The sequence below is a fragment of the Barbus barbus genome (assembly GCF_936440315.1).
Source record: "Barbus barbus genome assembly, chromosome: 44".
Classification (NCBI taxonomy): domain Eukaryota; kingdom Metazoa; phylum Chordata; class Actinopteri; order Cypriniformes; family Cyprinidae; genus Barbus; species Barbus barbus.
Window position 1 is genome coordinate 10,751,320 of NC_136722.1, and position 17,439 is coordinate 10,768,758.

General features: G+C 36.8%; 1 protein-coding gene across 3 annotated transcripts in view; it reads left to right on the forward strand.

Annotated features, from left to right (window-relative positions):
* LOC306863531 (double-stranded RNA-binding protein Staufen homolog 2) overlaps positions 1-17,439 on the forward strand; it is a 140,838-nt gene that overhangs the window by 43,165 nt on the left and 80,234 nt on the right. For all 3 annotated transcript variants that reach the window (XM_079406919.1, XM_079406918.1, XM_079406920.1), the window contains exons 7-9: positions 855-962; positions 11,902-12,111; positions 15,119-15,256. In XM_079406919.1, coding sequence (XP_079263045.1) covers positions 855-962; positions 11,902-12,111; positions 15,119-15,256 — 456 coding nt within the window. The remainder of the gene's footprint in view (positions 1-854; positions 963-11,901; positions 12,112-15,118; positions 15,257-17,439) is intronic.

Consider the following 17,439-nt stretch of genomic DNA (forward strand, 5'->3'; position numbering starts at 1 on the left):
CAAAAAGGTAGTAAGGACATCGTAAAAATAGTCCATGTGCCATCAGTGGTTCAACCATAATTTTTATGAAGCTACGAGAATATTTTTGTGTGCAAAAAGTTTAAAATTAGACTCTTTTATCGACCTTTAATGTTGCTGTCTATGCAGGGTCAGAAAGCTCTTGGATTTCATCAAAAATATCTTAATTTGTGTTCTGAAGATGAACGAAGTGAGTAATTAATAACACCCATTTTTGGGTGAACTATCCCTTTAACATCTTCCTGGCAGGTTTTCATTCTGTTAGTGGGTAAAATGTAGGTTTGGGGCTGATTTGAGGTCAGCAACAGACATCTTTGTACTGTAATAAATGGATTGTTGAGAGGAGGAAATCAAATTTAGGCACCGTTATGCACTGAGATTTGTGAGTTCTCGCAAAAAATTAATAATAATAATTGTTAAATATTGTGCGTTAAGCCATTTTTATTCACTAATGCAAAATGTCCCTGCTCAGTCTGTACATTATTATCAAAGCAACTACAGATTTCTTGTTATACAAATTATTTCATAAAAATATTCAAAATATTTCTACTTATAAAATTTTATTTTTATGTTTGATTTTATTTTTAGTTTGCATATTTCATCAATAAACCTTAAAAAATTGCTGTGATTTGACAGCGATAAATAAGGCCATTAAACAGAAAATAATATAATTTATGCGTAATTTATTTATGCTGGTATGCATACTAGGAGCTCGCAATTTTGAATCTTTGAATAAGTAATAGATTGTTTTGGACACATCTATTAGGGGGAATAGTGATAGTTCAGCATAAAATGTAAAAGCTTTTTTGTAATAGTTTTGTGTTTAACTCTTTCAGTGTTCAGAGGAGAAGAAAGAAACGGAGGAGAACAGCGATGCCAGCAAATCTGAGATCAGCCTGGTCTACGAGATCGCCCTTAAAAGGAACCTGCCTGTTAACTTTGAGGTAAACCAGAGTTAATTTTGTCAACGACGAAAAAATTCATTAACGAACCTTTTTCCTGTGACCAAGACGTTGACGAGCTAAAACTAATATCTGATGATAAAAACTATGACGAAATTTATGCGTGTCTTCGTTAACAAGATGAGACGGGACTAAAATGTTATTTGAGGACTACCGGACATTCAAAATATATCCTATAGGCTAAGTTAACTGTCTTGTCTTTCAAAATGTGCGTCTCTGTCTTTGGATCGCAATCAGATGTGGCATTTGCAAATCTAGTCTCAGTATGGCAGCTGCAGTGGACGGATAGGCTACCAAAACACGAACTAGCGATCTGAAACAATGGCCTCAGCACCTGAAGGGTTAGGGAGTGGGTGACCAGACGTCCTGTTTTTCCTGGGAGTCACAATTTGTTGTCGATTAACTTAAAGTTAGTGAAGGTGCAATAGGCGGAATCGCGCTGACAGAAGTGCTCTCTCTCGCGCACGCTCCACTTCTTCAGTTCTCATACAGCGCGCGATCAGTTCTCAGTGCTCAAATACACACACAGCAGTCCAAATGTCTATCGTGTAGAGTCGGAGTATCTCATGTAAATACAGTCAGTTATGGCTTAAGTGAACGTAAACAGGTGGGTGAAAACTCAATGTGTGTCAGTATTACATCCATCCATCTTAAATGGACAGTATTCCTAATTAAATACCTATGTGTCATTAATGTTAACCAACAAAAGATGTTAAATAAATGCACACTTGTTCAAAATAATAGCAGTGTGTTTAAAAAAGCGAGTAAAGCTCAAAATCCTTATAATAACTTTTACTTCAATACACACAAATGCATTGGGAACATAGCACATTCTATTCTAAATCAAAACATGAAGAAAAACTTAGCAAATTTGTTATTCTTTATTATGTTTATTAATGTTATTACACAGAAAGTGAAGAAAAAGGAATATTAGGCTGTTCAAAAAAATAGCAGTGTCTGCATTTTTCTTTACAAAGTCAAACATTTACTGAACAAACAGAAAAATGCTAGAAGATTTAGCTTTCTTGTGAATGACTGAACTAACATTTAGTTGTATAGCCACGGTTTCTGAGAACTGCTTCACATCTGTGTGGCATGGAGTCTGGCACCTGTGAACAGGTATTCCAGCCCAGGATGATACCACCATTCCTCTGCACTTCTTGGTTTTGCTTCAGAAACAGCATTTTTGATGTCACACCACAAGTTTTCTATTGGATTAAGGTCTGGAGATTGGGCTGGCCACTCCATAACATTAATCTTGTTGGTCTGGAACCAAGATGCTGCTCGCTTACTGGTGTGTTTGGGGTTGTTGTCTTGTTGAAACACCCATTTCAAGCATAAGGCAACATAACATAAGTACTCAAACTGATCCATGATCCCTGGAATGCGATAAATAGGCCCAACACGTAGTATGAGAAACATCCCCATATCATGATGCTTGCGCCACCATGCTTCACTGTCTTCACAGTTTGGCTTGAATTCAGTGTTTGGGGGTCATCTGACAAACTGTCTGCGGCCCCTAGACCCAAAAAGAACAATCTTGCTTCATTAGTCCACAAAATATTGCGCCATTTCTCTTTAGGCCAGTCAATGTGTTCTTTGGCAAAATTTAACCTCTTCATTTTTTCAACAATGGGACTTCTTGCCGATAGCTTGGCTTCACATAAGCGTCTTCTTGTTGTTACAATACTCACAAGTAACTTTAGACTTTCTTTGATCACCCTAGAGCTGATCATTGGCTGAGTCTTTGCAATTTTGGCTATTCTTCGATCCATTCGAATGGTAGTTTTCCAATTGTTTCCACATCTTTCTGGTTTTGGTTGCCATTTTAAAGCACTTGATATCATTTTAGCTGAGCAGCCGATCATTTTCTGCATTTCTTTGTTTTCCCCTCTCTAATCAACTTTTTTAATCAAAGTACACTATTCTTTTGAACAATGTCTGGAATGACCCATTTTACTCAGATTTTCAGAGAGAAATGCACAGTAAAAGATTTGCTGCCTTCATCCTTAAATAAATAATTGATACCAGTTTTTTCACAGAATGACTTCCCTCTCTAATTATACTCCACACTGCTATTATTTTGAACACACACTTTTCAATTAATGATTCAATTACACAGAATCAACAGCATGCATGTCATGACCGTTGGGTCTGTTGGTTTTCTATTACTCTACCACACCTACTAGTAAAATATTTGCCATGTAGAAATATAATTTCTACCAAAAACAGTGATTGATCTGGTTAGTGATGTTGGACTGCTACTATTTAGAAACACAACTGTATACTTAAGTAAACCTGCTGTATCTGAAAAATGAGTTTAATTAGTATCTCTACCAAAATGTTTTAATTTAGTCCAGTTGTTCCCAAATTCAATCCTTTTTTTCAAATTTCTCATAAGCTTAATTGATTTGGTATAAAGAGTGAATAATTAATGCCTATTTTTGTTTTAAGACTATATATAAAATAGCTACCAAAATAAATGTTGGTAACTGCAGTTTGACTAAAAGTTGACAAAAATGCAATGACTTTTCGTCGACTAAAATTTGACAAACTATGAAAGACTCAAATGACTAAAATGTAGACTATTAAGCATTTTTGTCTCAAGATAAAGACTAAGACTAAATAAAAAATGCCTGCCAAAAATGAGGTAAACTAAGCTACTTAGTAGGAATGTAACACTAATAATGTTAGTTCAACAATAATTTTCATTGCACAGTTATTCCCAGTGCATTCTGGGATTACCTTTTCAGTGTATTATGTATATGTTGCTGCCGCAGACATCCAAAAAAATGTATGATGATGCTTTTGGAGCAGACATTGTGTTGGGAGCATGCCTGTGATGCCTTAAAATACTGTCTAGATAGTTGTTTCAATGGGTTTTGGAACAGAGCAAGAGTCTATTTAACTGTAACGTTTTTCCCCCTAACGTTCAAGTGTTCATTCCACTTTAATCAACATCCAGTAGAATATATTTAGATATCCATTCATTCGATAAATTGAAAATTACTAGCTTCAAAAAAAGAGGATGAAGTGGGAAAGTGATTATATTAAACGCCTGTTCTTGGTCAAGCTCTGTCAGCATCTGTTAAATCTGGTAATTGTAATTGCTTTAAAGCGTTTATTGTGCGGAGGAGGGTGATTTGGACACCTTTCAAAATCAGCACTTCATTAAAGAGCTGCATCAGCGATGCTTCAAATCAACACAAACCTCAATGTTGTACATAAACACCAGAGGAAGTCTGAGGGTCTCTGTAGCCTGACTACTACTGCATCCGTGTTTATCTTAAATGATTTTCCACGGCTGTCTCCAACTTCACAATCTGCAATCATCTACTTGGCTTTGGTCAACCCGAATCTTCCTGACGTGTGTTCTCCACTTGCATGCAATCTGTTACATCTGGGGACCCCAATCTAACTGCATTTGGACACACTGTAGCTTTTTTCTTTCTTTAAAGTTTTGACTGTAAGTCATCTGTGAGAGCCTGGACTCGTTTCAACCTTGTTAGATCTTTTCAGGAATTTTCTCCCCAGCTATTTGTAGGAATGGAAACGTTTTGTTCCTGATTCAATTAGCACACAAACATGGAATATTACGGAAATAGTTACTCCATGAAACCATGAAACCATTTCTTGTTCAAAGATGCGGGACTTAAATTAAATCTTTTAAATAACTGAAAAAATTAACATTGCCATTTTTTTACTCACCCTAATGTCATTTCAAACCTGTACGACTTTCTGTGGAGTAACAATAATAAAAAAAAAACAGTAAAAGTCCATGAGGACCATTGTTGTTTTAGATGCTTTGCTCTGAAACATGCAGTGCCTATGTTTATTTAATTAAATTGCTGTCTTTGTGGTTCTGTAATCGCAGTAAGATATATCACAATTTCAGTTTTATTGTGATGAATTGTTCTGCTCTAAAAGGAACATTTGATACTTCTTGAAAATATCATCTTTTGTGTTCCACTGAAGAAACAATATCAGGTTTGGAATGACATTAGGGTGAGTAAATGATGACAGAAGCTTTATTTTTGGGTGAACTATGTCTTTAGGTCAACCAGAACAGTGTCTCACCTGTTTCCTTATGAAATCAAGGACCACTCTCACCTTCTTGTTGGTGTCAAACGATATCAAACAGATGCCAACTTCAAAGAACAAATACATTAATCACAGTTTCTTGTCGTGGATGACGCCTTACAGAGGTACAAGAGTGGAAACTCATGCCAAGAACCACCCATCTTGTACATAAGTACCTTCCCTCAGGGAATACACATCAACAATCCATACAAAAGAGCTTTTCTTCATTATATCAGTCCTTGCCATTGTCCCACCCTGGCCTGGTATCCTACCTTTTCACCAGGCTGAGGACACGGCAGTCTCAGTAATACCATATCTCCCCTCACATCCATGGAGGGGATGAAGAATGATCAACCTCATGTTACAGCGATTCCTTCCTACAACTTGTTCTCCGTTGCCAGCCATGTGAGACAGAGAGCAGACAGAGGAACTGGCCACCGTCAGACACAAGAATCAAACACTTGCTGAAACCCCATCACTGCCTGAGGATGCCATATCATCTGTTGCAGACAACACAACCTCGTCTGCCGCCACGAAGGGAGTCGGGCCCTGGTGCCAAGACCTCCTCATAGTCCTCGTTCACCCGATGAGGCTCATTCACTAGCTGGAACTGCTGCCCACCTACCTCAGTGTTTTACAGCTGCCATGGAAACTGTGTCAGGAGGCCAGCTCGAGAGTTACCAGGCCCGTTTTGACTTGTTGGTGGTGTAGTTGAAGTTACCACAGTTTGTCTTCACCGGCAACTCATATTCGTTAAAACTAGCGCAAAATAAGATATAAAGGGATAGCTCACCCAAAAATGTAAATTCTGTACTCTTTTACTCACCCTTGTTATTCGAAACCTGTTTGACTTCCTTTCTTCTGCACAAAGAAGATGATTTGAAGAATGTTTCAACAATTTTTGTCCATATAATGAAGTCAATGGGGTCCAAACTGTTAGACCTTACTCCATCACGCTCTCGCTGGATCTACTAGTTGCATTTGATCCTTCGCTGGCTGTGCTGATTTAAATCTAGCAGGTCTGTTGTGTCTAGTGCCGCAAGTTCAATGACGCAGGCAGTGCCGATTTTCTCCAGCCAATCAGTGATCAGCAGAGTTTACATGTCACGTTTTGGTAACGGTACGGCTCGCTTGGAACCTCGGCCGAGGTGGTACTAAAAAAAAGTACCAGGTACTGTACCCAGTGGAAAACCCCCCAAAAGTGCACCGTACTGAACCGTACCATGCCATACCATGCAGTTGAAAAGCGCCATAAGTCATACAGGTTTGGAATGATATGAAGGTGAGTAAATGACAGAATTTTAATATTTGGGTGAACTGTCCCTTTAAGTTGACATTCTTGCATTTCTCATGGAGATTGTGCCTAGTCAATTCACTATTTAAAGTAACTGTGTGATTTGTTTCCAAGTCTTCCATTGTTTGACAAAATGGATAGATTAGCCTTATGCCTCATTTTGGGACTCGGGACTCAGTAATGTACATTTAAAAAGTTCCCTTTTCAAGTTATTTGAGTCTCTGTTTCTGAGATATTTCTCATCAAGGAGAATCACAGAGAAGTTGACATATCATTGGAGTCTTGGTCTCTTTTTCTCTGGGAATTTCTTGTTCGACTTTATAGCTGAATTGAGTTAGTTGTGTAATCAGTGACTGTGAATAACCAGGCTAAATCCACTCTCAGCCCATGGAATAGACCGTGTGGGAGTTCCCTGAATGACAGACTCGCAGCTTTAAGCCCTTTTCCTTCCTCCCCACACCTCATCCTCACAAAAGAGAGCTGAAAACAACATGCTGATATTTCCAACAGGGAAGTACAGCAGAATTTCGTCACTTCATTATGGAGTGATGCTCACCCGGAGGAATTCTCTCAATTCTTATGTAACATCTAAGTGTGATGATAAAATGCATTCCACATCAAGGCCTAGTAAATATTGGGTTATGCCACTCTGTCAAGTGTGCGGGAAATTCACAGAGCTCTCTTGTGTTCCTCAGTTCCTCGCCATCTTCAGATGAAAGCCCAGATTGTTGAGGATCTGGAGCTTACAGATGAAGATTAATGATGTTTGTCTACGCTTCCAATCATTCAAATCAACTGTCTTGAGCTTTAAAGAGAGAGTTCTCTCAGAAATGACATTTCTGTCATTATTTACTCACCCTCACGTCGTTTGAAACCCGGATGATTTTCTTTCCTCTGTGAAACAGTAAGGGTGGCAGTGAATAGAAACCGGGACGGTCAAGATCAAAAAGCACCAGAAAAGTACCGTAAACACAGCCCATATTTATAGTTTTCGAAAGGAATTTTCAAACTACATTTCCATGTCACTGTTTTGTGCTGACAGTTCACCTCTGTTCTATTGTTGATTTTCAGTTACAGTGGCATGCGAAAGTTTGGGAACCCCTTGCAGAATCTTTGAAAATAAGAGAGATCATACAAAATGCATGTTATTTTTTATTTAGTACTGTCCTGAGTTAGACATTTTGGGACCACTTTATTTTAAGGTTAATTTTATTTCTAGTTGCTTATTAGCATCCATATTACTAGAATATTAGCCATTTATTAGAAGTAATTAAGCACATATTAGTGCCTTATTCTACATGACCTTATTCTATATCCCTAATCCTACCCAATACCTAAACCTAAAGGTGCAATAGGTGATTGTCTTCAGAAACATTTTTTTGTTATTCTGGTTGAAAGTTTCTTCACATCCCGATAGCAATCAATAAGTTAAATGGCCTAAATGTGTTTATCTGTATTTATATATTCTGTGGAAGGTGTAGGACCAAGAAATGTTCGTCCAATCAAAACGTTCGGTCCGAGCGTTTTAATTAGCTTTCCTACCTGCCTGTCAACGTATGTATTTGCATGCCTCTGCACACCCTGTTCGCACAGACAGGATACGTCATCAGCGAGTTCACGCATGCTGTGCAGACCGAGCAAGAATGGCAGACAAACATCAACAACCCAATCTTCCTTCCTGGTATTGTAGTACTTTTACTAACTGTGCTATAAAAGTTTTCTCATCGGTGAATGACACATGATGTAGACCAGCGGTTCCCAATTCCAGTCCTCGCACCCCCCGTTCTGCATATTTTGCATGTCTCTCGCTTAGTTAACACACTCAATTCAGAAAACCAGCTCGTTAGAAGAGAGCTACGTGCATGAACTGTTTCGATTGACATGATCCCTACATAGTGTTCATTGTTCCCTACTCCCTGAGCAGGGAAAATCCGTTGAAGTTTATTTCACTTCGGAACATTCATTCACGGATTTGCGCTGCACAGCGTCTTCACTCACAGATGAAACTTACTAGAGAAGTGTGACATACCTCTGTAAATAAATACAATTTAAATTCACGTCTTGCACACTTTAATGCCCTTTGTATGGAACATATACGCTCGCTTTGAACTGGAATCATGGTGGAATATCTGGTGGTGTCCACTTCGCAGGACACTTATTACGGTCAAATAGAACAAATGTCGGGCATGATAAGATATAAATATGAAATGTGCAGAGTGGGGAGGGTGCGAGGACTGTAATTGGAAACCGTTGATGTAGCCTATTATAGTAATTTAATGTTGTCTTTGGTATTCTGCTCTTTGAGTGTATGTGCGTTCAGGGGGGCGTGGCTTTGCACAGCGATTGCAGGGAGGGTGGGACGTTCGCTTTCAGTGCTATCAGGCTAAAGTTAGCATTTTCCGAGATCTCCTATTGCACCTTTAACAACTAACTTACTAACTATTAATAAGCAGCACATTAGGAATTTATTGAGGGGAAAAGTCATAGTTAATAGTGAATGTGTTCCCTATTCTAAAATGTTACCGACATTTTACATAAAAGATGTTTACATTTAGTCCACAAGACAAAAAAATAGCTGAATTTATTCAAATAACCCACTTCAAAAGTTAACCATTGGTACTTAATACTGTGTGTGGTTACCTGGATGTGTGTGGTTTTGTTTTGTGACGGTTGTTCATGAGTCCCTTGTTTTTTTCTGAACAGTTAAACTGAGCACTTTTATTCTTCTTGATTCTTCAGTTTTCCAGCATCTTTTGCATATTTGAACCCTTTCCAGCAGTGACTGTATGATTTTGAGATCCATTTTTTCACACTGAGGACGATTGAGGGACTCAAACACAACTATTAAAAAAAGGTTCAAACATTCACTGATGCTCCAGAAGGAAACACGATGCATTAAGAGCCGGGGGGTGAAAACTTTTGAACAGGATGAAGATGTCCAAATTTTTCTTATTTTGTTGAAATATAATTTTTTTCCCCCATTTAGTATTTTCCTTTGGAAGCATCAGAAGATACTTGCATGTTTCCCAGAAGACAAATTAATTACAATTTACCTTGATCTTCAAATTCAAAACGTTTTCTCTTTTTCTCATTTTGGTCACACTTTTTATTGGGTGGCCTTAACTACTATGTACTTACATAAAATAAGTACAATGTACTTGTTGTGTTCATATTGCATTGCAAAATACCTTTGCTGCTATTGATATGGGATACAGGTAAGATTAGGGAAAGGTTTGGTGGTATGGGTAGGTATAAGGGTGGGTTAAGGTGTAAGGGATGGGTCAACAGTGTAATTATAAATTACATTAATTACTTACAGATGTAATTACATGAAGGTATTTTTAAAATATAAGTAAAAAACATGTATGTGCACAATAAGTGCATTGTATCAAATGATTAATTTAAATGTAATTACATAGCAGTTAAGGCCAGCTAATATAAAGTGGGACCTATTTTTCACCCATTTTCAAGCACTTCATCCATTTTGTTGTGTAGAAAAGCTGAAGGAACATTCAGAAAAGTTCTCTTTTTGTGTTGCATGGCTTACACGTTTGGAACAACAACCAATGGTGGATATTTGTATGATCTATCTTCATAAAGTATTGCATGTTTGAAATGACATGGGCCTCCAGGCTGCATTTATGCAAGCCTTGAAACTTATTGACGTTTGACACTATTTGAATCGGACGTGATGATCTTCATTAGTTTTGTATGGGGATATGGTTCCTCTCAGCTGAGCCTGTTTCACTGGAGTGTCACATGTTTGTATGAATGCCAGAATGGTCATGTGTGTGAAGAGAGGATGTGAGGATAGAGTCTCTGGAGACGGATAACTTTCAGTTCTGACTGAGCACACAGAGGCCCACCCTCAGCTGTGTATGTGCGTCTGTGTGAAACTCAATCCCCCCAGTGTTGCTCTTAAAGAGCTCAGAGCAGCTCACCTGTTCTGTTGACCATCTTGGTGATGTCACAGGAAGTAAATATGATTACATGTGCATTACATTAAATTTTGGTTTCTCACGACAATGAGAAATGGATAGTATTAGGAGAATAGAGGATGAACAGTCGGTTTGATTGAGTGTGATTAAATCACCTCTGATTGGTCAGCCATAAAAAATAACTAAAATAATACATTTTTTAAATGTATATATTACTATAGTATTTATTAATATTTTGAATTAGTTAAGTTTTTAGATTTTCAGTTAATTATAATGGTAACACTTTAGTTAAGGGGGCACAAATTACCATTTTAGTAATTTAGTTTTATTATTTTGTCATTTGTTTTAGTCTTTGTTTAATATTTGTATTTATCTTTAGTTTATTTTTATTTCAGTTTTAGTCATTTTAGTCCTTTATTTTAGCTTTTGTAATTTTGTTATATGGTTTTGTCATTTTTATTAGTCTGTTTTTTTATATTTCTATTTAGCTTTATTAATATTTAACTTTATTAATATTATTTTATATTTAACTATTTAATATATATATATATATATATATATATATATATAATATACACACAGTGAGGTCAATAAGTATTTGATCACCCTGTGATTTTGCAAGTTCTCTTACTTAGAAATCATGGAGGGGTCTACAATTTTCAGCATAGGTGCATTTCTGCTGTGAGAGACAGAATCTAAAAATAAAAATCCGGAAATCACATTGTATGATTTTTTTAACAATTTATTTGTGAATTACATAGGAGTAATGCTTTTTCTACTGTACAGACCGTATTTTCTATTGTCCTACACCTAAACTTAGCCCTCACAGGAAACTGTCTGCATTTTTAGATTTTCAAAAAACGACATTCTTTGTGATTTATTAGCTTGTTTACCCATGGGGACCTCAGATTAGGTCCCCACCGTGACACGAGTCCCCATGAGTCTGTGTGTATTCAGGTTTAAGTCCCCACCTGAATAGAAAAACAGGTACACACACACACACACACACACACACACACACATATATATATATATATTAACTAGGACATTAATATGTGCTTTATAAGTACTTTATAAGTAAATAGCCAATATGCTAATTATAGGCATGCTAATAAGCCAATAGTTCATAGTGAGAATTGGTCCCTAAACTTTTGAGATCAATAACATTATTTTAATATAAAATAAAATGTTTTTGTCTTGCACAAAGAAAAGCAGCTATTCTTATGAACAAGCTTAAAACTGCATTAATATGTGTGAACTGTGCTTCTGATTTATGCATATGCAGATTAATGTATATTTGTATTCATATATTCATACTGAGTGTGTGTGGTGTGTTTAATAACCAGGTGCAGTTTCCCAAGTTCCAGTGGTCTCTCTCCCCACATGAGTTATTGATCCGGTTGTTAAACCGGACAGTTCGAGTGTAGTGAGTCTAATTAGCAGTATTCCCATTTCCGTCATCGAGAAAGAAGGTGGTAAAGGGCAGAAGGAAGAGAGCGTGCAGCAGACATGCCCTAAGGGGCAGAGAGAAAGGGAGCGTGACTGGAATGACTGCTGTTCCCACTTCTGCATGCTCTCTTGTGTAACGTGTTCATTACATGCTTCTCAGGTGCTGAAGGAAAGTGGACCCCCGCACATGAAGAGTTTCCTCACACGTGTGATGGTGGGGGAGTTCTCAGCCGAGGGTGAGGGGAATAGTAAGAAACTCTCTAAAAAGAGAGCGGCCCTCTCCATCCTGCAGGAACTGAAGAAACTGCCAGTGCTTCCTGTTGTGGAGAAACCCAAAGTGCATTACAAGCGGCCTAAGACCATATTAAAGGTGGGTTGTTTTAAGATCAGATTATTGGTATACGGTATTGGTGCAAAAAATGCCCCTGTATGAGTTTTTGTCTCATATTTATATAATCCGATATCACACGAGCAGCGAGAGCAATATCATGAGTGCAGATTTTGTCCCGAATATCACAAGTTTAAATGTGATTTTATACAACAGTTCAGTCAAAGTTGATATTGTGTTATATTTTGAGCACAATATGTGTTTTTGCTCAATTTTGCAGAGAACATGTTAACTTTAAAGCCATAGCAGAACTGTTGTGCTTCTCCAAGCAGCACAGCGGTGTTTAGTATCTAAATGAATCCGTGTTTTAAACTTGTGTACCAATGATTCAAAAACCCATTCATAGAGCTGTTTACTTCATTCCTGAATGAATCAGCCGTTTGAATGAATCGAGTGAAGACATTTACCGCCGCCTGCTTGCAGAATTAGTTTCTTATTTAGAGTATCATTTCATAAAAAAAAATTAATAATAATAATAAAAATTAAAATAACTTTAAAGGGATAGTTCACCCAGAAAATACTAATTCTGTCATCATTTGCTCACCCTCATGTAATTTCAAACCTTTCTTTTGTGGACCAGAAAAGAAGGTATTTTGAAGACTGTCAGTAACAAAGCTGTTATAGTGATCAATGACTTTCATTGTATGAACGAAAAATACTGAGATATTTCTCAAATTATCTTCTTTTATGTTCCACAGTTTATAATAGGCCGTTGTAGTCTAAATATTTGTGTAATAAATTTTATGTTGAATCAAATAAAATATTTCTTTCTAAAGCTACAATTTGTAATGTTTACTTGATACTTTATCATTTAACAAAAAAATAGTTTTAAATAATCGTTTGTGGGTATTTTCACTGTCAAATTTATTTTGCGATTAATTCGATTAATTAATCGACTCATCATGTAATTAATAAGATAAAAAAATTTAACCGACTGACAGCCCTATATATATATATATATATATATATATATATATATATATATATATATATATATATATATATATATACACACACACACATATACAGTGCCCTCCATAAGTAATGGAACAGTAAAGACAAAATTGCTCTGTTGGCTGTGGAGTCAAGACATTTACAAATATGATTAAAAGATGAATATGAGACAAATCTACAGAATGTCACATTTTATTATTGGGTGATTCAACACAGATGTGAGCATAAGTATTGGAACAGTTGCCTCACAGGTCTTTCTAAGTGATCAGCTGTGTCCTGTTGCATTCATTCTTCAGATATTAAATGCAGGGAATGTGTCGTATCAGTTATATCCATTACTTCTGTATTACTGTACACAAACCAGGATGAAGACGAGGGAGATGACTTTGATAGAAAAGCAAGCAATTTGGATGCTAAAAGAAAAGAGGAAGTCAGTTAGAGCTCTAGCAAAAACAAAGGGCATGGAGAAATCAAGAGTTTGGAAACCACCAGTGACACCAGCAACCAACAACGACCTGATCGGCTGAGAAAACAACAGTAGTTGATGACAGACAAATCATAAAAGCTGTGAAAATGAATCCTAAAAGAAGTGTCTGTAAAATCACCAACAACTTCCAGAAAGCTGGGGTGATGCTCTGACAATCTACTGTCCTCAGGAGACTTTGACACAGAATTACAGATGCTACACAGCAAGATGCAAACCTCTGACCAGCACCAAAAATAGAAAGGCAAGATTAGAGTTTCCAAAAAAGCACAAAGGTGCTTTTGCAAGAGTTTTAGAACTGTGTTTATGGACCGATGAGACAAAGATGAACCTTTATCTAAGTGATGGGAAAGCAAAAATGTGGAGAAAAAAAGGGAACTCCAATGATCCCAAGAATACAGCCTCATCTGTAAAGCATGGTGGAGGTGGTGTCATGGCTTGGGCATGCATGGCTGCCTCTGGAACAGGCCCTCTCAACTTTACTGATGACTTAATGTATGATGACAGTAGCAGAATGAATTTGGAAGGGTACAAAACCATCGTGCTTACCAATATTCAAGAAAATGCCACCAGATTCATTGGGAAGTGCTTCATATTGCTTCAAGACAATGACCCAAAACACCCTGCCAGTTCAGTCAAGGAATTTATAAGGGCAAAGAAATGGAAAGTCTTAGATTGCCCAAGTCAATCTCCAGATTTAAATCTGATTGAACATGAATTTCACCAGCTGGAGAGGAGAGTAAAGGCAGAAACTCCCCAAAACAAGCAACAATTGGAATTGGCTGCATTAAAGGCTGGAAAGTATTTCAAAGGATGAGACCAAGAGTCTGGTGATGTCTATGGGTCACAGACTCACTGCTGTGATTGTGCGCAAGGGATCTGCAACTAAATAATAGCTTTGAATCTTTTATATCTGCTTTATGTTCAACTGTCCTAATACTTTTGCTCACATTAATGAGTGGGATGAACTCTAAAAGTGCTGTTCTTTTTATTTGGTAAAACATGTATGTGTTGAAACGGCTAATAATAAAATGTGACATTCTGTAGTTTTGTCTCATATTCATCTTTTAATCATATTTGTAAATGTTGTGACTCCACAGCCAACAGAGCAATTTTGTCTTTACTGTTCCAGTACTTATGGAGGGCACTGTATATATATATAAGATCAAAAGGATTAACAATGCAGATTAATTTTCACAGCCGCCTTTGATCATATTTACCAAGGGTGCCAATATTTTTGGCCATGACTGTATATATATATATATTCCAAGTCCATACAATAGTTTTTTTTTTTTTTTTTTTTTTAACAGATTGAAATTAATGTCATATTCATTGAAGATCTTTGTCATTTTGGAGTGACAGACCCAATCCAAATTTCTTCGCTCACTCAGTCAGTCACTCATTCACACACGCTCATTCACTCTTTTGTCATTCTCCCGACAGGGTTACTGACGTGAACATTAACCAGCCGTCCATCTGTCCCTCTGCTGCTTTATCTGTGTCTCTCATCCTCGTTCTCATTTGCTTTTTCGTTCTCAATTTCTCTCTCAGACAGGACCAGAGTATGGACAGGGCATGAACCCTATTAGCAGACTGGCTCAGATTCAACAGGCCAAAAAGGAGAAGGAGCCTGAATATATGCTGCTTTCAGAAAGAGGGATGCCTCGCCGGAGAGAATTCATCATGCAGGTAAATTTAATAAGAGAGGGAATGAAGAGGTGTAAAGTAAAATAAAAATTTGAAGGCCGAGAGGGGGAGTGAAGGACAGATGAGTCCTGCACAAACACTGATAACCTCCCACTGTGCAATCTGTCTTAATCAGAAAGACTGTCACCTCCTCCGGCTCTGATTACCACTGACCTTCAGCTCTGTCAAAGTCAGACAGAGACTCTTTTGACACGCACGTACACAGCTTGCATCTCATTGCAGAAGTTAATGGATAATTAGTCTTAATTTAGATCATTTAGGTGACGACAGTAATTTACCCATGTAGGTCCAAGCAAAATTCAAAGCTTAAACACAAAACTTTCTGCTAAATCCTCTGCCTAGCTCAACATGCATGTACATTTATGCCCTTGACCTCTTGCATGAAGGATGCAAATACAAGGTTTGCATGAAAATTTATTATTGGCTTGTATTTCAATGTAAAAAAAATCAACCCATTATTTTCTGATTGTTCACTGCATCACATATGCACTTAGCACACATTACATCATTGGCTGGTGTACACTGGTTTATTACAGGTCATTAAAACAACAATAACTGTACTGCTGGCTGCCCAGTGAAAAATTAACTTTACCTCATACAGTAAAAATGAAGCCCCTTGTAGCCATAAGAGCGGTGCTTGGTCCCTGTGAACAAAGACGCAAAAATACCAGCAAGAATTGGCTCTAAATCACCTCGGATTTCTACATATGTTTAGAAATGCCTCCAACTTGGATCTGCTTTTGTTCTCTAGTTTTGGATCAAAGAACAGAACGAATCAAAGATCAGAACTCATGCAACTTAATTGACCTTGCGCTTGCTAGTGGAGCATTGTGTAGTATTAGTGAATCAGTAGTATATAGCAGATGTAGACTATTATAGAATAGTGTTGAAATTGTAACGTAAATAGGATAGAATAGATTTGTGTAGAGTAGTAGATTAAATGGAGTTGTGTAGACTATATAGGATGGGTTAAGTAGAGTAAACAGGATAGAGTTGAGTTGTATGGAGTAGACTGGTGTAGAGCTATACAGAGTAGAGTATAGCTGTATAGAGTAAAGGCTTATTAGAGTAGTATTGAATAGAGTTAACATGATAGAGTAAATTTGTAGTGTAGAGTAGGGTAGAAATGTATAGAGTAAGGTTGAAAGTAATAGAGTAGAATATATAGGATGGATTGAGTAGAGTAAATATTGTCATTTTATTTAGTAAATTTGTACAAATTTCAGTAAATTTGTATGGTTTAGAGTTGTATAGAGTGAAGTAGAGATGTATAGAGTAGGGTAAAGGTGTATAGAGTAAGGTTGAAAGTAATTTGAGTAGAATATATAGGATGGATTGAGTAGAGTAAATAAAGTGAATTTATTTAGTAACTTTATACATATCAAAGTAAATTTGTATAGTTGGGAGTAGGTCTGGGCGATGCATAAAAAAATAAATATCTCGATATTGTCAATTTTTACGATATTCGATATGTTTGCATTTGCTTTTAAATAATAAAAAAAACATTATTTTATTTTGCCCTCATTAAAAAAAACAACAAAAACTATTGTTACAAAGTAAATACAAAATGTTTAGTGCAAATTTAAGCAGCTAAAAAAAAATCTTGACCAAGTGATCGCTTACTGCTTTTTATTAAATGAACACATTTATAGGCTATGTAACTGAAGTAGTGCTAAACAAGTACAGAAAGTGCATTCTGTCATCTTTTTTAGTGCATGCAATTCATCATTTACACTGTGCAACTGGGGGAAATGATTAAACTGGGATAAGTATTTATTTTACAAGTTTTTAGCTAAGAACACAAGCCTGTCAACTGTCTCTGGTTTAAGAGAAGCTCTGTGGCATGAAACTATGTTCCCACTGGCACTAAAAACCCTCTCAGATGGGGAGCTAGCTGCTGGAACACAGGTATTTCTTAGCTAATTTTGAAAATTTGGGGAAATGTGCCTCATGGATGCTCCTCCACCACGAGCACAAATCAATACAATGTGGACTCATACATGGTTTATTTTACCTCATCTAGTGTACTGATTCATTATAGGCTTTTTTTATATAAATATATAAATTAATACCAAAGACTTATGCACTCTCTCTGTCTATATTATGAAAACTGGTAAAACAAATGAAATATATTATAACAGTGAAATGCCTAATAGTAATTCCAA